General features: G+C 45.0%; 1 protein-coding gene across 1 annotated transcript in view; it reads left to right on the top strand.

Moving 5' to 3' along the window:
- The window catches only part of CCDC88B (coiled-coil domain containing 88B), a 28,600-nt gene extending 8,249 nt beyond the window's left edge, over positions 1–20,351 (top strand). The window contains 12 exon segments of the mRNA XM_056803729.1: positions 5–186; positions 1,641–1,772; positions 1,850–1,990; positions 4,512–4,768; positions 7,011–7,154; positions 7,387–7,573; positions 7,665–7,810; positions 8,195–8,293; positions 8,436–8,602; positions 19,368–19,568; positions 19,717–19,773; positions 19,934–20,351. Coding sequence (XP_056659707.1) covers positions 5–186; positions 1,641–1,772; positions 1,850–1,990; positions 4,512–4,768; positions 7,011–7,154; positions 7,387–7,573; positions 7,665–7,810; positions 8,195–8,293; positions 8,436–8,602; positions 19,368–19,568; positions 19,717–19,773; positions 19,934–19,989 — 1,769 coding nt within the window. The 3' untranslated portion in view covers positions 19,990–20,351.
- The last annotated feature ends 2,381 nt before the right edge of the window (positions 20,352–22,732 follow it).

The following is a 22,732-nucleotide window of genomic DNA, read 5'->3' as shown; positions in this document are numbered from 1 at the left end:
GCAGTCCGGCTTCCGAAAGCTGGGACGGAGTGCGAGCGGCGCGCCGGGCATCCGTCCTCTCCCTTCCCGGGCAGGGCGTGCCAAGCTCTGGAAAGACGTCTGGAAGAAGAGAGTCGGGCCGCCCTGGCTGCCAAGAGTGAGGAAATGAGGGCCCTGAAGGCCAGGGTGCGGGGCCTGGAGGAGCAGGTGAGGTTCTCCCCTTCCCTGCCTGTTTTCCTCCTGGCCCCTTCAGGTCCTTCATCTTCTTAAGGGGCGGCTGGGGGGCTCAGTGGATTGAGCCGGGCCCAGAGACGGGAGGTCCTGGGTTCCAATCTGGCCTCAGACACTGCCCAGCTGGGGGACCCTGGGCGAGCCCCCCCCCATACATGGCACCGATTCCAAGCCGGAAGGTGGATGCTTCTCCTTTTGACATCCTTGTCATGCCTTGCTATCGCCTGCGCCTTCACTCCGTCGGCTCCAACGAGGGGGGGACTTCAGCCTTCAGTGCTCGCGGCGCCCCCTCCCTGCAGGACGGGCCAGGCCCAGAGGGTTCTCCCGCTGCGCCTGAGTCCCTCCTTCCTCTTGGTTCTCAGCAGTCGGCGTCCATCCCTTCTTAGGTGCAAAAAGCCTGGTCGAACCTCTCCATTGGCTAAATGAGGAAACTGGGATCTGCAGAGACTCATTAGTCTGCTCAAGGCCAAGTAGGAAGTCAGTGTCGGAGGGAGGATTCGCACTCAGAGCCCTGTGTCAAGTTGGAAGGGACCATCTGGGCCATCTAGCCTAATCTAACCACCCAGAGATGGCTGGCCACATGGTCCTCAGCAGAGCACCCTCTGGGGCTCCTCGAGGCCCTCCAGGGACAGGCGCTCACTAAACTCAGGGAAACGCTTTATTTTGAGGGAAAAAAAAGGTCTCCTCATGCCTGGCGCACAGTAGGTCTGGTGGCCAGGGAGAACAAGGTTCCTCCACAATGGTGAACATTAGCTTGCAGGACCTCCCTTGTCTCCAGATCCCTGTCCTTCTAGATCCTCTTTCTAGAAAGCCCAGTCAGGTTCTATAGGGCTAGATGTTCTCTTTTAAAAAAAAATATTTATTTATTCAAAACCCTTACCTTTGGCCTTAGAATCAATACTGAGTATTTAGGGGTGAAGTGACTTGCCCAGGGTCACCTAGCTAGGCAGTGTCTGAGGCCGGATTGGAACCCAGGACCTCCCGTCTCTAGGCCTGGCTCTCTATCTGCCCCAATGTATTTATTTTAAAGTATTTTTCATGGTTATGCAATTCGCATTCCTTCCCACAATTCCTCTGGGTTCTCTGTGCACTGTCACTTGGTATCGGGTTCAATGTTCTGATGGAGCGGCCCCACATTTCCTAGGAATGAGGCACGAGACCCTTTCATGTACATTCAGCGGCTCATTAGAGTTCCTAATGGATCGATGGGCCCACGGATAAGCCCTGACTGTTTCTATGACCCCGTGCCAGGGGCCGGGGCAGGTCCTACCTTCCAGGACTTCACATGTCCCTGGGAAAGAGCGTGAATATGTCTGTGGGATGTACTGGTGTAGCCGGTGTGTGTGTCAGGCTAGGCGAGGATCCTGGTCTCCAGCTGGCCTCCCTTCCAGCCTTCTGGTGCTGACCTCGCCGGGCGGTTGTCCTTGCAGCTCCAGCGCCAGGCTTCCTCGGGGCTCAGGGCAGAGGAGGCTCACGGGCCTGGGGGAGCCAAGGAAGCCCCCTCTGCGGTGGAGGTGATGCAGGAGACCCTGAGCGGGAGGCTCATCACAGTGGAACGCAGTGTGAGTGGGGTCTGGGAAGGGCAGTGCCAGGACAAGCGAGCTGGCCCAAGGTGACCGTGCCTCTCCTCCCCGGGCAGAACGCAGCCCTGGCCGCCGAGAAGGCTGCCTTGCAGGGACAGCTGCGGCAGCTGGAAGGACAGGTGGGGACTCTGCAAGGACGAGTCCAGGAACTGCAGCTACAGAATCATCAGAGTCAGGAGTATAGCAGCCGCCTCCAGGTGAGACCCTTCTGCCCTCTGGGACCTTTCTTTCTGCCCATTGGCCTATGGCGGCATTCGGCTCCCTTCGAGACCTTTGGGCTTCATCCTGTAAAAGGAGGTGAGCCCTGAATTCCCCTCTGGCCCTAACTTGTGACCCCCAGCTCCTCTGCAGTCTTCAGCTTCCTCCCTTCCCTCTCCTGTTCTCTTCCCACCTTCCTTCTTCCTTTCTCTCTCCACCAAGGGAAGCCCAGAACCCAAGAACAGAGGACCTTCGTCCTGGTCAGATCCTTCCCTGCCCTGGGACTTGTTCCTCTCCCTTCTTTTATGAAAAAAAAATTCCTTCTTATTTTTCAAATAACAAGTATTAAAGAAACGAATCTCCTCCTCCTCGCTTCCCTCTGGCAAACAATTTCAAAAACAAAACAAAAACCTGGCCAAAAAAAATGTTTTGTGTGAGCCAGAAAACACACGGCTTGTCCTGTATTGGAAGGTCGGCACTTCTCTTTCAGGAGACGCCTTTTCATTTCCCTTCATCTGGCCTCCTGCCTCATTGCTTTGATCAGAGTTCAAAAGTCTTTCAAGGCCCCTTTTTCTACGATGTGGCCATTGCAGAAAGAATTCTCCTGGGTCTGCTGACTTTGCTCTGTATCTGTTTACATGACCGACAACTCCCGAAATTGCCTCATTATTGTTTACAGCACAATGGCAGGATCCCCTCACATACAGACTGTCATTTGTGCAGCCGGGCCCCAAGAGGACACCCTCTCAGTGCCCACTTTTTGGTGGTCACAAAAAGAACCTCTATAAATATTTGTGCATCTCTTTGGTATACAGGCCCACTAGTTGGGGCAAAGGGCGGGCAGAGTTTGGTAACTTTTCTGGACAGAGTTCCAAATTGCTCTCCAGAATGGTTGGACCAATGAATTGGCAGCTCCACCTAGAGAGTGCCTGCAAGTCTCTGTTTTCCCACAACCCTTCCATCACTGGTCATTTTCATCTTTAATTATCTTTGCTCACCTGATAGGGCTAAGATGGAACCTCAGATTTGTTGAATTTCTCTAATTGTTAGTGATTTAGAGCAGCTTTTCATAGTTGTTGATAGCTTGAATTTTGCTTTGGAAACTTCCATCTCATATCCTTTGAACATTTATCTATTGGGGAATGGTTCTTAGTTGTGTGAATTTGAGTCAGTTTCTTTCGTATCTGAAGCTCTCATCAGAGGAACTCATCACAAAGATTTCTTTTCTAATTACTTTTTTCCTTTCCAATCCTTACTGTTATAGATTTGTTTATGCGAACAATTTTATATTTACTATAATTGAAATTATCTAGTTTATTTTGGGTGATTTTTACTTGTTTAGGCACGAAGTCTTTCCCTTTCTGTAAATCCAAGAGAAAATTCCTTCCTTTCTCCTCCTCCTCCTTCCTCTTTGTTGTTGTTGTTGTTGTTGTTCTTCTTCTTCTTCTTCTTTCTTCTTCTTCTTCTCCCTCCTCCTCGTTCCTAAGGCAGAAGAGTGGTAAGGGCTAGACAATGGGGGTTAAGTGACTTGCCCAGGGTCACACATCTAGGAAGTGTCTGAGGTCAGATTTGAACCCAGTACCTCCCATCTCTGGACCTGACTCTCAGTCCAAAGAGCCACCCAGGTGCCCCCTTTCCCAGCTCTTTTTGCTATGTTTCATGGGTTATCTATATGTAAGAATGCTGATGCCCTCTGTGGATTTATCCTCTATCCTTTAGCTTTGCTGAAGTTGTTAATTATTTAAATTCATTTTGGGGAGACTCTTATGGGTTCTCTAACTTGGGATGCCATTATGTTGTTGGCAAAGTGATCACTGTTTCCACGCCCCTCATGCTTACCCTCCCCTTCTTTTTCTTGTCTTCTTGTCTCTAGCTCACTTTTTAGTCTCCTCGGGGTGCCTAGACCTCTAACTCTTCTCCATTGCATGTGATATTTGCTTTGGGATGACTACTACTTGCTACATTGAGGAAAGTTCTGTTTCTTTCTATGATTTATGCTTTTTTAAATGGAAATGCATGTTGGATTTTGTGAAGGCCTTTTCGGCATCTACCTGGCCTTGAATTGCATATTACTAAAGTGGCTGATTATGTTTATTGTCTTCCTTGTGTCAGACCTACGACGTTCCTCAGATAAACCTGGCCTGACCTTTGCGTGTGATCTTTCTACTATATTATTATAGTTGAGCTGTTGCCCAATGGGCTTCCTGCTCATCTCTGACACCTATTACCTATGTAACCTGGGCACTTACCTGAATCTTCCTTTTTTTTTCCTCTTTAAAATGAGGGGTTCAGCCTAGGATTGGTGGGGCGCCTGCTTCTCTGCATGCCCTCTGTAAGTCAGGTCACCTCCTGGGGCCTCAGTTTCCCCTTCTGTAAAATGAGGACCTCTGAGGTCCCTTCTGTCTGCAGATCTGTGATCCTAACCCTTCCAGGGTTCTAGGAAGGCTCTCCTCTTCCTCCTTTTCCTCTTTTCTTCCTTCTTTCTCTTCCTCTTCCGATTTCTTCTTAACTTGTCCTCAGGCAGAGAAAGCCGTGCTGGAGACACAGGGCCAAGAGCTGCGGGAGAGGCTGGGGGCTCTGGACAAGGAGGTTCGAGGGGCCCGGCAGGGGCAGGAGGAGGCACGGGTCCAGCACCAGGCGCTGCTCCGGGACCATGAGGCTTTGGGGCGGCTGCAGCAGAAGCAAGAGGTTGAGCTGGAGGGACTCCTGGGCCGGCATCGGGAGCTGAAGGCCACGCTTAGAGAGCTGGAGCTGTCCCACAAGGAGCTGCAGGGCAGGTGAGCTGAGTCTGTGGCCTCTTCCCACCTCTGCTCCCCATCTGTGCCTGCACCTTAGGGCTGGAAGAGTCCATCTGAGGGTCCCCTTGGGGGAAATGAAATCAGTTAAACAGCAAGCCTTTGGAAAAAATGTTTCTAAAGGGGATCCAAAGGGAGGGGGAGGCAATAGCAGCCTCGTGCTCAAGGAGGGTAGCCCTAAGGGAAGAAGAAGACTCCTAGAAGTCATTATTTTTAAGAAAATAGTACATAATGGAGGCCACAGTAGCAGGGAGGGCACTAGAAGCTGGGAGTGGGGGGAATTAGGAATGGGCAGAAGGTAGCATCTGAGCTATCTTAAAGAAGCTATTGTTCAGTTGTGTCTGCCATTTTGGGGTTTTCTTATGGGCTGGTTGGCTATTTCCTTCTCTGGCTCATTTTATAGATGAGGAAACTAAGGCAAACAGGTTGAAGTGACTTTCCTGGGGTCATCTGGCTAGAGTGTCTGAGGATGAATTTGAACTCGTGAAGATGAGTGCTCTGATTCCTGGCCTGGAATTCTATTCACTGTGCTGCCTATCGGCCTCTATCTTAAAGAAAGCCATGGGGATTCTAAGAGGCAGCGATAAGAAGGGAAAGCATTCCAGGCACGGGGGTTGGTCAATGTAGAGGGGATGGTTCCAGTAGATGGATTGTCACGTGAGGAATAGTAGGTCTAGCTCCATGGTGGCGAACTTATGGCATGTGTGCCGGAGAGGGCTGCTTCCTTTCCCCTCTCTACTATGCCTGAGGACATTTTTTCACATCAATCACCCCACTGTCCAGCAGTCCAATAGGAGTGCTTCTTCCCTCTCCTGTCTGGAGTAAGGGGATGGCTCACATGGGGCCTGAAGGTGCAGTTTGGGCACTCGGTCTCTAAAAGGTTTGCCATCACTGGCCTAGCTTGCAGAGTGTGTGGAGAATGATGTTTAAGAAGTTTGGAGAGATCGGAAGAGGTCAGGTTGTGAAGAATTCTCAGAAATTCTCAGAAACACAAAAGTTTGTGTTTGATCCTGGAGCCACTGGAGTTTGCCACATAGGGGAGTGATGTGATCAGCACCTGCCTGGAGGATGAAAGCAAATAGGGGGAGACTAAGACACAGAGATCAGTTAGGAACCTATTTTAATAACCTGGAAAAGAGGGGAGGAGGATCTGAACCAGGGCTGGGAGTACAGAGATGTGGCGAACAGGAAGAAAATGGCAATAGGGTTGACCAATGGATTGACTGAATGGGGAAGTGAGATTGAAGGGTAGAAAATGACAGCACGACGGCGGGCCCATAGGACTGGGAAGGTGGTACTGCCCTTGACAGTAATAGGGAAATTAGGAAGCAGGGAAGATAATGACATGTTCTGGGCATGTTGAGTTTGAGGTGTCTAGGGGACTCCTCCAGTTTTTTTAATATTTTATTTTCCAATTACATGTAATCACAATTTTGAACCTGTTTCCTAAAATTATAAGATCCAAATTCTCTCCTTTTCTCCTTGTTCTCCCCCTTCCCAGAGATAGTAAGCAGTTTGATCTGGGTAATCCATGTATGATCAGGCAAAACATATTTCCATACTGGTCATTGTTGTGCCAGAATAATCAGATAAAACCCAAACCCCCCAGTAAAACACCAACTGAAGTGAAGAATCGCATGCTTTGATCGGCATCTGACCCTGGCAGTTCTTTCCCTGGAGGGGGATCCCATTCTTCATCCCAAGTCCCTCCGGATTGTCCTGGGTATTGCTCTGTTGCTAGTAGAGAAGTCAGTTACATTCGATTGTGCTACAATGTCTCTGTGTACAATGTTCCCCTGTTGGTTCTGCTCCTTTCACTCCGCATCAGTTCATGGAGGTCTTTCCAGCTTTTCCTGGAATTGACCAGCTCATCATGGTGCTCCCTCACTGTCAGAGACCACAATGTGTTCAGCCCTTCCCCAATCGAGGGGCACCCCCCATTTTCCATTTTTTTTTCCACCACAAAGGGCAGGCTATGAATATTTTGTGCACATAGGCTGCCCCCCTTTATCTCTTTGGGAAATAGACCTAAGAGTGATGTTACTGGATCAAAGGGGGGGGGGCACAGTTTTATTGCCTTGTGGGCCGGCTCTGGTCCTGCTCTCTCCCCCTCCCCCACAGGATCCTGGTCTCGTTCCCATCCTTTGAGATGGGAAAGGGATCAACCTGAGGGCTGGGGGTACTTTTCTCTCACACACTTGCTTCCTTTCCCCCAACCTGGCAGGCATGAGCAGCTGCTGGCCCAAAGGGCCCAGATGGAGGCCCAGGAGGTGGCTCTGCAGGGGGAACGGGAAAGGCTGGCCCAGGACAGGCTGCATCAGAAGGGCCTGGAAGAGGAGCTCCGTCGGCTGCAGAGCGAGCATGAGAGGTGACGGCCTCCAGCTACCCCCTTACGCCAGACTCTGTCCGCTTCTCCATCCTCTGCCCTCGGCTCCCGGGGGGTGAGGACCCCTCTTCATCTCCCCTGCAGAGAGCGGGCCTTGGGCATCTTCTGTGCCAGAGAGCATCTCCTGGGTCTGTCTGGTGTGGGAGGCTGGGGCAGGGGCTGCTATTGGTGGAGGGAAGGTGAGTGTTTCTCCCCGCCACCCTCCTCCTCCTAGGGCCCAGGTGTCCTTAGCTGATGCATCCAGGGAGCGTGGGGAGCTCCAGGGGGAACGGGGTGAGTTGCGGGGCCGGCTGGCCCGGCTGGAGCTAGAGCGAGCGCAGTTAGAGGCTCAGGGCCAGGGCCTCCGGGAGGCCAACCAGAGGCTGGACCTAAGTGTCTGCCAGCTGACCACCCAGTGCCAGGTGAGGCTCGGGGCTGCGGGGAAGCTGGGCTCTCAGCTGGGGCTCAGGGCCTCTCCCAAGCTCATCCTTTCTGGTCTGGGCTCGGGGGCAGCTGCTGACCGAGCTGAGGGCTGCACAGGAGGAAGAGAATCGGCAGCTGCTGGCTGAGGTTCAGGCTCTGAGCCGGGAAAACCGGGGTCTCATGGAGCGGAGCCTGGAGAGCCGGGACCACCTACACAGAGAACAGCGGGAATACCTGTGAGCGCCACTCAGCCCTGGCCCATCCTGCCCACTCTTTCCCGGCCCTCTTCCCTGGCCCTCTTCCTTGGCCCTGCCCATACCCCTAGACCCCCCCCCCCCAAGTCACCGGGCCAGGCTCCCATTCTACCCTAGGAAGTGGTAGGATAGTAGAGAGCTCTCAATTTAGTTGGGGAGGCCTGGGTTCGAGTCCCTCTGGGTTTGAGAGGGATCTGTCATATCTAACTTTTCTAAAATTCTATGCTAGAGAGCCCAGGCAAGTTACTCTACCTTTCTGGGCCTCAGTTTCCTCATCTGTAAAAGGAGGACCTGGGTCCCTGCCAGGTCTAGGTCTGAGAGCCTGAGATTGCCCTGAGCCCCTCCAGAACTCCCATCCTCTCGCAGGGACCAGCTCAATGCTCTAAGACGAGAAAAGCAGAAGTTGGTGGAAAAGATCATGGACCAATACCGGGTGCTGGAGCCGGGACCCCTGCCCCGGACCAAGTGAGTCCTCCCCTGTGGCCTTGCTTCTCATGGCCTGAGATGTCCACACTGTGGGCCCTTCTCTCTGTCCCGTCCTTCTCTCCCTCTGGACCCCAGTCACCCTGCTCCCTGGACCCCATCTGCGCGCCTTCTTCCCCCCAAGGAAAGGCAGCTGGCTGGCCGACAAAGTCAAAAAGCTGATGAGACACAGGAGGGAAGGTGGCCTCCAGGGAGGACCCCGGCCGGGGATTGAGGGAGCTGGCAGCCTGGAGAGCCTGGGAGGCCCCCTGGACTTGGAGCTCCCCGAGGGCAGAGAGGCCAATGAAGCAGGTACGTTTGATCCCGGAAGTGGGGGGCTCGTCTGGCCCTGTCTGTTCCCACTGGGCTGTCCTCACCCCACTTTAGAGCTCGTTCTTTCTAAGCCTAGTAGGCGAGGGTAAGAGAAAACAAAGCCTGGAGCTGAGCCCCCTGGACCTATGGCTTCTGCCACCTGTCTTACAGCTGCAACTCTTAGGGAATTGCCTGAATCTCTGAGAAGTCGTTCAGTGACCTGGCCAAGGTCTCACTGCTAGTTAAGTGTCAGAGGCAAGATCGATAACAAAGCGGATAATAATTTGCCATTTGGTCCATCGTTGATAATGTACCATTATTATCAGTTCCCCAGCCCTGACCATTCTTCTGCCTCAGAACCAATGCACAGTATTCATTCTAAGACAGAAAGTAAGAGTTAACCCCCCCCCCCCAATAAAGACACCAGCACAAGCAAGAGAAATGCACAGAATAAAAACTAGGGGCCCTAGTCCTCATCTGTGAGAAGTAGCACCTCCCTCAGATTTGTGGAGCGAGTAAAAGGGGAGAATGACTGTGAAGCTCTTTGCAAATTTTAAGGCACTGCATAAATGCTAGCTAGGAATAAAATCATCGCCAGAAGTATATGTAGCTTTCCATTCTCCCCAAAGTACCATTTTTTTAGTGGAAAAGGAAGGAAAGATGTTTTGATCTCAGCTGTCTTGGAGCCCATCTTGGTCACTGTATTTGGTCAGGATCCTCTTGCCTTTCAATGTTGTTTTCATTTGTTATTGTAATCATGAAGTATATTGCCCTTCTGGTCAATTTACTCCCCTCTGTATCAATTAATCCTTTTCTAAAACAAATCAGATTAGCTAATGGCATCCATTTAATTTTTTTAATAATTCATATAATAATTTTATTTATTAGTCAAATGGTTCTTTTACTTTCATTTTTGTCAGTTTCTTTTTTGACTTTCAGAATTTTAGTTTTGTTGCTTAATTAGGGTTTTAAAATCTGCTATAAAATTTTCACAAATTTTAGTGTCATGCCTGGTTTGTTGATTTTTTCTTTCTTTTTTTTGACATGAGTGTTTAAGAGAGAGGAATTTTCTCTTAAGTATCTCTTTGGCTGTATCCCACAAATTTTGGTATTGTGTCTCATTTTCACTATCCTTTTAAAATATTTCCCCCTAATTGCATGTAACAAAAATTTTCAACTTACATTTTCTGAACTTATAAGATCCAAATTGTCTTTCTTCCTCCCTTCCCTCCCTCTTCTCAGTTAGGGTAAGCCATTTGATTTAGATCATTTATACATGTAATATCATGCAAGTTATATTTCCACATTGGTCATTGTCATAAGAGAATACTCATACAAAATCAAAACCTCCAAATAAAAATACAAATAAATTAAAGTGAAAAATAATATACTTTGATCTACATTCCAACTCCAGCAGTTCTTTTTCTGGAGTTGGAGAGCGTTCTTTGTCATAAGTCTTTCAGAATTATCCTGAATCATAGCATTGCTGAAAATACCTAAATCTTTGACAGTTGATCATTGTCATTATCTTTAATGAAGTTATTGTTTCTATGATTTTTTGACCCACTCATTTTTAAAGATTTAGTTAGGTTTTTTCTTTTTTTTTCTCTGCATTTAAATGCCTTTGGCAAGTTATTTTCCCTCCACTAGCCTCTATTTTGTGTCTTAAATTTTATTTTTATTGTCACGCAAAATACACTTCCATATTGGTAGTTAGATTCTAGTTAATTTTTAATCTATGTTTCAAAGGCCCTTTATTGAATGCAACTTTACTGCATTATGGTAGGAAGAGATGCATTAAGTATTTTTGCTTTTATGCATTTCTTATGAAGTTTTCATCTTCTAATATATGACTGATTTTTGTGAAAGTGCCATGCTTAGCTGAGTATGTCTATTCCTTTCTATTTACATTCAGAGGTCTGTCATATTTAACTTTTCTAAAATTTTATTCATCTCCTTAACTTCTTTCTTATTTATTTTATGATTAGACTTATCTATGTTGGAGAGGGGGTAAATTGGGGTTCTCCTGCCATTATAGTTTTACTCTTTATTTATTCTTACAATTTTTATTTTTTCCTTTAAGAATTTAGAGGCTATATTAATTTAAAAACATAACAAAACCCTTTACCTTCTGCCTTAGAATCGATACTAAGTATCTAAGATATACTAAGATACTACACAGAAGAGTAGTAAGGGGCAAACAATTGAGGTTGAATGCTCAGGATCACACAGCTAGGAAGTGTCTGAGGCCAGGTTTGAACTCAAATTCTCCTGATTCTAACTCTGGAGCTCTAGTCACTGTGTTACCTAGCTGTTCCTATTTCTTACTTTTTAGTAAAATGTAGTTTCTCTGTTTATATCTTTTAACTAGGTACATTTTTGCTCTTGCTTTTCTAAGATCATAATTGCTACTCCTACCTTTTTAAAATTTCAGATGAAGCTTAACAAATCTTTCTCTAATCCCCTGTTTTGACTCTATGTGTATCTTTCTGTTTCAAAAAGTGTGTGTTTTAGAATTATACTAATTATCAGTTCCAAGGCAGAAGAAGAATAAGAACTAGACAATTAGGGTTAAGTGACTTGCCCAGAGTCACACAGCTAAGAAGTGTCTGAAACCAGATTTGAACCCAGGACCTCTCATTTTCAGTCCTGACTTTCTATCTACTAAGTCACCTGGTTGCCTATATTGTTGGATTCTTGTACCTAAATTCAGTTTGCTTTCCTCTTCCATTTTATGGGTGAGTTTGTCCCATTCACATCCACAGTAATGATTGTTTATATTTCCCTTCATCATATTCTTTCATACTTTTCCTTCCTTTTTTCCTCTATCTCTTCTTTAACAGTTAGTTTTGCTTTTGACTACTGTGTCCCTTAATCTATACTCCATATTATTTCACCCTTCACCTCCTTTCCCTTAATCCCTTTTCCTTCTGCTTCCCTTTTGGGTAAGACGAATTTCTGTGCCAACCTGTGTGTCTGTGCATTATTCCTTTCTTGAGCTAGTTAAAATGAGAATAATGTTCAAGTGTTCCCTGAAAACCTCTCTGAACTGATGTCTTTCTAATTCTAAGCCCAATGCTGCATCTACTGCATCACTACTGTCCCTTTCATTGCATAAACGTTGTCTATTATGTGAAATGATTCCTTGCCTTTCCTCCCTTCTCCCAATACATTCCTCTTCCCCACTCTTCTATTCTTCTTTTGAGAGTATCTAAACAGAAAAGAATCATTCCCAGGACCCCTATTTAATTAGACTAGACTCCCTCTAAGATTTCTGATGATGATAAAGTTCTAAGAGGGTTACAAATAAAAGGTAAGAATGAAAATAGTTTAGCCTTATGATTTAATTATATATTATATGTATAACATATGATATAAAAATTTAATAATACAATCCTTGTGATTTCTCACTTATGTTTCCCTTTTTATACTTTTCTTGAATCCTATGTTTATATGTCAACTTTACTCAGCTCTGGTCTTTTTATTGGGAATATTGGAAAGTCCTTTAGATCCATTTCCACCAGAGTCCCCCATTTAAACTCACTTTTGTTGGGGAGATTTTTCTTGGCTGTAAGCCTAGATCCTTTGGCTTCTAGAAAATCATATTGTAAACCCTCTATAACTTTATGGTGGCAGCTTCTAACTCTTGTGTGATTCTGGCTGTGCCTCAGTAGTACTTGTATTCTTTCTGGTTTCTTACAGTATTTTTTTCTTGAGCTGGGAGCTCGTGATTATGGCTATAATTTCTGGAAGTTTTCATTTTGGGCTTTCTTTAATGAGATAATTAGTGGAGTCTTTTGGTTTCTACTTGCCCCCTAGTTCTAAGATATTTCGGCAGTTTTCTTTTGATGTCTTAAAATATGGTGTCTAGCTTTTGTTGTTATTGTTGTTGTTGTTCTTCATCACTTTCAGAAAATCCAATGTTTTTTTTTAAACCCTTACCTTCTGCCTTAGAATCAATACTGTATATTGGTTCCAGTGAAGAAGAAGCAGTAAGGGCTAAATAATGGGGGTTAAGTGACTTGCCCAGGGGTGGTACAGCTAGGAAGTGCCCGAGGCCAGATTTGAACGCAAGACCTCCTATCTCTAGGTCTGACTCTCAATCCACTGAGCTACCAGCTGGTCCTCCAATGATTCTTAAATGATCTTTCCTAAATCTATTTTTAAGTTCATTTGTTTTTCCTATGAAATACTTTTTTCTCTTTTTTCCCATGCCTTTTAAAACTTTATTTTATTGTTTCTGGTTGTCTCATGAAGTCATTAACTTTCCATTTGGCAATTCTAATTTTCTTCAATAAGATTTTTTAATCTCCTTTTGTAAGCTATTAATCATCTTTTTTGATATTTTTTCTTATTTGATTTTAGAAGTCAGTTAGCACAAAAGTCCCTCAAAAACAGAGAAAAGTCTTGCTGTAACTCTTCTAGGGATTCTTAGTGGATTTCTATCCAGTCTGAATTTTTCTTTGAGGCTTTTCTTGTAGAAATTTTCAAGTCATTCTCTTCTTCTGTATTTATATATTTAGTTTGTCATCAAAATATCTCTGAATGGTTAAGTTCTTTTTTTTTCTCATCCTTCCAGTCTATTTCTTGATTTGGGGCTCAGTATTTATGCTGGGGTTTGCGTACTTCTGCGGTCATGGTGGTGGGTCTGACCTGAGCTTCTGTCCCTTATGTCCTGCTGCTGCTTTCACAGCTCAGGCTGGGGGCCTGCAAGCTTTCTGGGCTCCCAGATGATATGATTCAGGGAGAGGTCTCTTCACTCCCCTCCTATCTGAGCTCTGCAAATTTCTGACCCGGGTTTGGGCCTCTTGGCTTGTGTGTAGCCAAGTTCCCATAGATGGCTGCTAGACTCAGCCACCTTTTTGCAGGTTCAGAGTGCCCGAACTGCAGGCCTCCCTTTGGTCTTGGTTTCCTACCTTGGTTTATTCCACTTCAGGCTTCTGTGCTAGGCTAAATTCAGAACTGAGTCCTTCCTCTGTTCTTGGGCTCAGTTATGGTTTTGTAACTTCTTTCTTTCTTCTTCTTTTTTTAAAAATAAACCCTTACCTTCCATCTTGGAATCAATACTGTGTATTGGCTCCAAGGCAGAAGAGTGGTGAGGGCTAGGCAATGGGGTCAAGTGACTTGCCCAGGGTCACTCAGCTGGGAAGTGTCTGTGGAACTTATTTCTTGCTTATTACACAATGAGGGAGGGTTCCTGCTCCATTGTGTCTAGGACCATTACTCTCTTCCCAGGATCTAGCATCCAGATTTGGAGAATTGGGTGACAGAGCTTCCAGATTTTTCACCCAGTGCTAGTTCAGAGATCCTCTGACATCTTAAATTTTTTAAAAAATAATTTAATTAAATATCTCCCAATTACATGCAAAGTTTTTTTTTTTTTTGACAATCATTTAAACAAAGGTTGAAATATTCCTCGGCATTGGTATCCTGGTTTTACACTCTATCTTGGCCCTCTTTCTATCCCATGTCATTCCCTATCCCTAGTGTCTGCATATCTCTCTGGCTCTCTAATCTTCCCTGAACTTGGAAAATTACTCACTGTGACTTCCTGACTTGCATCAGAATTTGGTCAGAGTGGAGGAAGAGTGCCGTGTGAGCTAGACAAAAAGGCTTCTTTCTCCCTCACCATCCTGACTCTGCCCTCTGTTTCAATTCATATAACTCTTCCTATGGTTCTCTGAATCCCTTACAGGGCAATGCTATTTATGACATCCACATAACATACTTTGTTCAGTCATTCATTCCCTTTTCAATGGATATGCACTTGGATTCTCATTTAAAAATTAAAAAAAATATTTTTCCTGTTTATATATTTGTTTTCTTTCCTTTCCCTCTTTCTGCCTCCCTCCCAGAGCTGACAAGCAATCCCATTGGGTTATACAAATGTTATCACTTGATACTGATTTCCATATTATTCATTTTTGCAATAGTGGTCTTTTGAAGTCCAAACCCCAAATCCTATACCCATATATACAAGTGATAAGTCATATGTTGTTCTTCTGTGTCTCTCTCAAACATTTCTTTCTCTGGATGTAGATAGCATTCTTTCTCATAAGTTCCTCAGGATTGTCCTGGGTCATCGCATTTCTTTTTCACTCCTTTCAGCACAATAGTATTCCATCACGATCAGATACCACAATTTATTCAGCCATTCCCCAATCAAGGGACACCCCCCCCATTTTCCATTTTTTTGCCACTATGAAAAGCATGACTATAAGTATTTTTGTACAAGTATTTTCCCCTATTATCTGTTTGGGGTTCAAACCCAGCCGTGGCATGGCTGGATCAAAGGGCAGGGAGTCTTTTAAAGCCCTTTGGGCATAATTCCAAATTGCCTTCCAGAATGGTTGGATCAATTCACAACTCCACCAACAATGCATTAGTGTTCCAATTTTGCCACATCTCCTCCAACATTTATTATTTTCTTTTATTTTCATATCGGCCAATCTGCTAGGTGTGAGGTGGTACCTCAGAGTTGTTTTGATTTGCATTTCTCTAATCAGGAGGAAGTTAGAACATTTTTCCATATGATTATTGATAGTTTTGATTTCTTAATCTGAGAATTGCCTATTCATATCTTTTGTTCTGTGGTCTCAGGTCCCACCCTGTTCAGGGCTTCAGGGGTCCTTGACTAGGTGTGGTGATGAAGGAATAAATGAGTGATGGAAGATAGTTGGGAGTGTCAGCCTGGGCCAGGCTTTTCACAGAACTGCTTTGCTAGGCCCACGGTTGGTTTTATTTTTATAACCCAATGATTACATACTTTCTTGGCACACAGCTACATTATTCAACATACATGTTCAAATGCAGATAATTGGATAAGTGATACATTAACTTTTAACAAATCATTTGATTAACATACTGTAGTCATTCTATATACTTATATTGTTACTCTTGATTCTGACAACCTACACAAAGCTTTTGCAAAAGATAAATGATTTCATCACAGGCGGCATAGCTAGAGGTCAACTTTTTCATTAACTTGTGAGGTGCTTTAGACTTGTGGACAATCAAAGAAAATCATTTTGGGAGAAAACAATGATCACAGCAGTTCTAATAGTAAGGGATGTTGGTGAGAGAAGTCACACAGAGTGGGGCTGAGTGAGTGTCTCCATCCTTCCAAGGAGCCACTTTGTGACCTCCTGGTTTCCACAAGTGACCATGTCAAAACATTGTGACTTGATGGCCCCTAGCACTCTTGACCATTTGTCAATTGGGGAATGGATTCATTTCTTGTACATTTGGCTTAATTTCCTATATATTTGGGAAATTAGACCTTTGTCAGAGATATTTGCTATAAAAAATTTTCACCAGTTTGTTGCTTCCCTTCTAATTTTGGTTACATTGGTTTTGTTTGTATAAAACCTTTTAAAAATTTAATATAATTGTAATTATTCATTTTACATTTTGTAATGTTCTCTATCTCTTGCTTGGTTTAAAATTCTTTCCTTTCCCATAGATCTGACAGGTTTGCTATTCTATATTCACTAATAATTTACTAATTATTTTCCTCTTTATATTTAAGTAATTTACCCACTTTGCATTTATATTGGTATAGGGTGTGAGACGATCTAAGCTTAATTTTTCCTGTACTGTTTTCCAATTTTCCCACAATTTTTGTCAAACAGTGAGTTCTTGTTCTAGAAGTCGAGCTCTTTGGATTTATCAAACACTAGCTTACTGAGGTCATTTACCCCAAGTTTATTCCACTGATCCACCCTTCTATCTCTTAGCCTGTATCATATTATGCTCTGTAGTACAGTTTAAGATCTGGTACCGCTAGGCCCCCATCCTTCACATTTTTTTCATTAGTTCCCTTGATATTCTTGATCTTTTGTTCTTCCAGATGAATTTTGTTATAATTTTTTTCTAATTCTGTAAAAAAATTTTGGTAGGTTGATAGCTATGGCACTGAATAAGTAAATTAATTTAGGTAGGATTGTCATTTTTATTATATCAGCTTGTCCTACCCATGAGCAATTAATCTTTTTCTAGTTGTTTAGGTCTAGTTTTATTTATGTGAAAAGTGTTTTATAGTTATGTTCATGATTTCTGAGTTTGTCTTGGCAGATAGATTCCCAAACATTTTATATTGCCTAGAGTGATTTTAAATGGAATCTCTCTTTCTAACTCTTGCTGTTGAGTTGTGTTGGAAATATTTAGTGATTTATGGGAGTTTATTTCAACTCTGCTGAAGTTATTTTGATTCTCTAGGACTCTTTAAGTAGACCATCATATCATCTACAAAGAATGACAGCTTGGTCTCCTCATTGCCTATTTTAATGCCTTCAATTTCTTGTTCTTCTCTAATCGCTACAGCTAGTGTTTCTAGTACAATGTTAAATAATAGAGCTGATAATGGGCATCCTTGTTTTACTCCTGATCTTATTGGGAAGGCTTCTAACTTGTCCCGATTACAGATGATGCTTGATGATGGTTTTAAATAAATACTGCTTATTATTTTGAGGACAGGCCCATCTATTCCTATACTTTCTGGGGTTTTCAATAGGAATGGGTGTTGTATTTTGTCAGAGTTTTTTTTCTGCATTTATTGAGGTAATCATGTGACTTCTATTGGTTTGCTTGTTGATATGGTCAATGATGCAGACAGTTTTCCTAATATTGAACCATTCTTGCATTCCTGGTATAAATCCCACCTGGTCATAATGAATAATTCTTGTGACAACTTGCTGAAGACTTTTTGCTAGTATTTTATGGAAGATTTTTGCATTTATGTCCATTAAGGAGATTGGTCTGTAGTTTTCTTTCTCGGTCAGTTTCTCATTTTTAACTTGTTTTGTGGGTGTGTGTGTATCCCTAAAATTGGTGGTTCTAATCTTTTGGTTTACATGGTGCCCTACTTTCTATCTTCAACAGATTTGGGGTAAATACCCAGTTACAGGATTACTGTATTATGCCAATACAATTCCATTCAGTAAGTACTAACTGCCTATTATATACAAACCAGTCAATGAACATTTATTAGGCACTTACCATATGCCAGGCATTATGCCAAACACTAAAGATCCAATGAAAAGCAAAAGGCAGCAACTAACCTCAAGTTCACTGGCTAATCATAGGAAGTATTGGAAATCCAAAGAACCAATACACAGTATTTATTCTGAGACAGAAGGTAGGGGTTAAAAAAAAGGAATTGATATTAAGTATTGGTTCAAGGCAGAAGAGAGTTAATGACTAGGTAATGGAAGTTAAGTGACTTATCCAGGGTCACATAGCTAGAAAGTGTCTGAGGTCAGGACATCCTATCTCTAGGCCTGGTGCTCTATCACTGTGCTATCTAGTTGCCTCTTTTAAATTAAATAAATTATATATATATATATATATATATATATATATAATGAAGTAAAATAAAATGAACATAAAAACAAAAAATTAAAGTATATTTTCTATCCTCCTCAATGGTTGGAACAATTCTCAGCTCCACCAACTGCATATTAGTTGTTTGCCTACTTTCCTGCAGCCCCTCCAACATTGCCTGTTTCTTTGAGGGGTGTGAGGAGACACCACAAAGACCACAGAATTTGCCTTCTCTTGTTATTCATGATTCTAAGCAGTCTTTCCTTTAGTTGTTGATAGACTGAATTTCTTCCTTTGAAGACTGTTTATCTCCTTTGACTGTTAATATCATTCAATTGCATGAACATTTATTAAACACCTACTATTGTAGGGCAACTGTGCTAGGTATAGAAACAGTCTTTGCCCTCAAGGAGCTTATATTCTGCAAAAGAATAACTCATAGCCTTGTAGAATTGGGCTAATTCCCACCAAAATTCAGAAGTTCTTCTTTTATTATCATCCATCCTCAGGAAAGGTCTGGCTCCTCTGCCCAGGGGAACTGAGTGGAGAAGGAGACCCTTTGGGTCCAGGGACCCAGGTGGGATAGGCTGCTTGATTTTTGTAGGGATTAACTTTATGGTTGGACTAAATATAAGAGCATGTGGTCGCTGATTTAAAAATTAATTACAGCTCAAGTCAAAATGACATTTTAGCAGCTTTATTTACAAAAAAGAGGGAAAATAGAAAAAATGTGAAAGAGGATAGAGTAAGAAATCCAGGCTATCACCCTAAATGTTGTTCTGGTGTCTGGCTCAACCCATGCAGGGCTCATTAACCACTCAGCCAGAGGCCTTGGTATTGAATTAAGCAAGGGTTCAACCCATGTGGCCTCCTCCAAAAAGGGGAGGCCTCTCAGGAACTAAACTCTCCAGAAGCCAGGAAAGGAGGGTCAGCTTTTTTAACTCACTCAATCTGAAGTCCAAAAGGAGAAGATCCAAGATCAGTCTTACCAGAAGCAGTTCAAGTGCTAGAGTCCCCAGGTCCAAGTGAAGCCAAAGCCCCAAGACTGCAGCCTCAGTCCAAGATCTTCCAAGCCCACGATTCAGGCCAAACATTCACTTGGACAAGAAATTCATCCTCTTTTATAGTCCTTTTTCATGTCCCTTCCCATCCCTTCCTCCACTTTATGGGGACCAATTGTAGTCTTTAAATTTACTTACCACTGCCCAGGGGCACAGTTAGTTGCTTCTGGAGGTGCATCTCACTAATGTGAGAGGTTTGTGAATGCCCTCTACTTAGTGTTAAGTAGGGGTATCTTCACTTTTGGTTGATTAAATTTAAAAGTAGGCAAGAGGAGAGTCAATCCCATCTTCACATCTCTGCCCTCCTCTCTTCCTCCTTGCTTTTGCCAGGTCCCCTCCTACCCTGGGATGCTCCTCATTTCTCTGCCTTTCTCCTGCTCTAGCTTCCCCAGGGCCTATGCGCAGGGCCCAGAGCTCTCTCTGCCTTCGAGAGGAGACCTCCTCATCTGGACAGCGGAGGAGGCTGAGCTCCCGGTTTCCTGTGGTGCGGGGTTCTGAATCCTTCAGCCCTGGGGATTCCCCCCGCCAGCGTTTCCGTCAGCGTCGCCCTGGGCCTTTGGGATCACCCGGTTCTGGAAACAGAGGTGAGATGGCCATGTTCCTCTGCCCCAGACACTGCTCTGGGGTCCCCCACCTTTTGGAGAGCTTCCAGTCCTTGCTGGGCCTCTGTCATGAGCCCTATCCCAAGCCTCTGGGCAGATCTCCCATTCCAAACTTCCCTGTCCCCTTCAGGATGGGATGGCTCAGCTGATATCTTGGAGGGACCAGAAGCTGCTGCTGATCAAGAGGGTGAGACAGGCCTGGGTGTGGAGTGGAGAGTGTGGGTGACGCAGGGAGGAGAGGGGCGGCTGAGCTGGAGAAGAGTACAGGTGGAGGGGCACAGCTGGTATAATGGGGGACAGCTCAGGCCTCCCAGCCCTTCCTGTTACTGTGTCCTTGCCCTCCGTAGGTCCTGTGGAACAGGAGCCCAAGAAGGCTCCTCTCACACCATCCCTCAGCCAGTGACCCTGCTCAGCGAGTTCAGAAGCCCACAGGACTGGGAGGACCATACCAGAGGGGGCCCAGGGCATATAACATGGCTGGGGATGGGAAGGGAGGCTGGGGCTTGGGGGAAGGCTGGGCCCACCTGCTTGTGTGAGGCCTTCAGGAGGGCAGCCTCAGGCCACAGGAGCCCTTTTACCCCAAGCCTAGAAGCAGGTGGCTGGGGGTTTGAGGGACCCCTGGACCCTCCCGGCTTTGGCTTCTGCTCCATTCCATGGAATTCAACCCTGTGTACCAAGCCCCTCCTCGTACAAGGCCCCATTTCTGTTATTTAAACCCTTGCTTTGACTTTGGCCAGGCAGGAATAAAGCTTATGATGGAAGGTGGCTCCTGAGCCTCTGGCCTCTCCCGGGATAACCTGATGGGACATGAGGTCATCTGTTTGGGGAGGATTGAAATAGTGCCTGAGGAGGCAGGAAGCAAGAGGACCCGAGTCCTGTGTGTGTATCGGTAGAGCATGAGGCTCACCCTAGGGTAGGCCATGGGCATGGGCGCGGGTTTGCCGTGGATGCTCGGGGCTTCTCCCGGAGATTGTGCGGATGGTATTTAAAGGATCAATACTTCTGGTGATGTGTCCACGAGTGTCCTCAGTTTGCTGTGCTGCGGTAAAGCCCAGCTGGCTGGTCTGGTACTACTCGGTTTCACCTCTGGGCCTTGCGCAGTAAGAAGTACTGTGGAGACTAATATACCTGGAAACCAAAGCTCTTAGGATGGGCAAAGGGTATAAGGACAGAAAGAGGGTTTTCTACCTCCGAGGGGATTCTGCCCACCGTCTGACGCGGCAGAGCATCTCTTCGGGCCTGGGAAGACCCAGGCGACTCTCCTGTCTCACACTGACTAAAAGACTCAATTCCTCATCTAAAGAGTCTAGTCTAATGTCCCTATGAGTAGTACATCGTCCTTAGAACTGTCTCCAAAATATCAAAGGGCCAGCAAGAGCAAGCTTGATTGAGGCCTAGCCGAAGCACGGCCTTGGCTCTGGGTTTCCCACAGAGCCCAGAGAAAAAGAAAGATCTTGTTTTTTCTCAGTGGTAATAGCTCTCCGAGCACAGCCAGTCGCCGAACTCTGATCCTAGTATTCCCAGACTGACCCAAGGAATACCGAGAGCTCCAGAGGCTAGCAGCCTCTTTCACCAAGCTCCAATGAGAGAAGAGCCCCCACTTCAACGTTCCACAGAACTCTGAGCACCCTTACTGCTTTGCAAGTTCCAAAGCAAGCCTGAGGTCACTTTTCAGAATTTAACTTATTAAACAAAACCCCAAATCCATCCTTATCCTAATAAGATGGGATAGGGAGGAAAGGCCGTCCCCTGTGAATGGGGGCAAGCCCAAGTCTTTTTTGGCCCATATTCGTTTTCTTTCTTTCTTCCTTTCTCTTCCTTCTTTCCTTCCTTTTTCTTCCTTCATCTTTCTTCCTCTTCCTTTTCTTTCCTTCCTTTCTTTTCTTCCTTTCTCTTTTTCTTCCTTTCTTTTCTTTCCTTCCTCTTTTTCTTCCTTCCTTCCTCTTTCTTTCTCTTTTTATTCTTCCCTTCTATTTTTTTAAACTCTTACTTTCTATCTTAGAATTGCTAGAAAGTATTGGTTCCAATGCCAAAGAGTGGTAAGGGCTGGGCAACTAGAGTTAAGTGACTTGCCTAAAGACATATAGCTACGAAGTATCTGAGGCCAAATTTGAACCCAGGACCTCCTATCTTCAGGTCTATCTATCCACTGAGACACCTAGCTACCCCTGGCCCATGTTCTGAATTGGAAGAGTCCTTCAGTGTCTCAGCATGGCCCAGGGGTGATCTTGGGTTCTCTGGAGCTATGCCAGATGGGCACAAGCTTTGCCATCCTCTACCTTACTGGGAAGGGTTCAAGCGGAGTTCCAAAAACTAATGAGGATAATAATGATGGTAATGAATTCTTTGGCTATGACAATAGGTAGAACAGAGAAAAGTACAAATGGCCTTTAGACCCTTGTGTCCTTCTGCAGGGATCATGTCTGAAAAGCAGGCAGAGTGGCTAAAAGTCACAGTTTCTAGACTGTGTGTGAATGCGAATTTGGCTGCTGGTAGGCTAAATGGAAGCTCTTGGTCCAGTGACCAGGCTGCGGAGGAGAGGTTGAGCAGGAGAGGACTTTAGAGGTAACGAGTCCATTCCTTTCATTTTGTTCATAAGGAAACTGAGACACAGATGGGTATATAACTTGCCCAAGGAAACAGGTACTGATAGAGAAAGTGAGCTCTATTGATCTGGACTTTGTCACTCTCAACTGAGCTAGAAAACAAAGGAAGGCTGAAGCCACCCTGGGTTCCCGTGACAAGGCGATGGGAATCGGTGGGATTGGTTTTACCCTGTGCGCAAAGGCAATGAAAACAGCATTCCATGGGACGGCCAATCATCTCTCATGGAAAAGCTCAAGAAAAGGCCAGCCGGAAAATACCTGCAGTCCGTGCATGAACATATTACAGAGAATAAGACAGTAGAGAAATCCTCTGAAGAAGTCCCTGAAGTCCTCCAGGCTAAATCAGTATGTAGTTTGCTATTCGGTGACTTCGGTGTAAAGGGGGGGAATAGGAGAGGATGGCGAGGAATACGTCCAAAGGAGAAGGAATGAGAGGCACCAAAGATGGGCTGCTTGCAGAGAAAGAAACCTCCCCTCTGAGGCCTGGGAGCATTTGTTCAAGAAGAGACTCCACAGGCTCCCCACAAAGCACAAACTGAA

This window comes from Monodelphis domestica, chromosome 6 (genome assembly GCF_027887165.1).
Source record: "Monodelphis domestica isolate mMonDom1 chromosome 6, mMonDom1.pri, whole genome shotgun sequence".
Classification (NCBI taxonomy): Eukaryota; Metazoa; Chordata; class Mammalia; order Didelphimorphia; family Didelphidae; genus Monodelphis; species Monodelphis domestica.
Note: the sequence above shows the minus strand (reverse complement) of the source record. Positions and strands in the feature narration are given on the sequence as shown.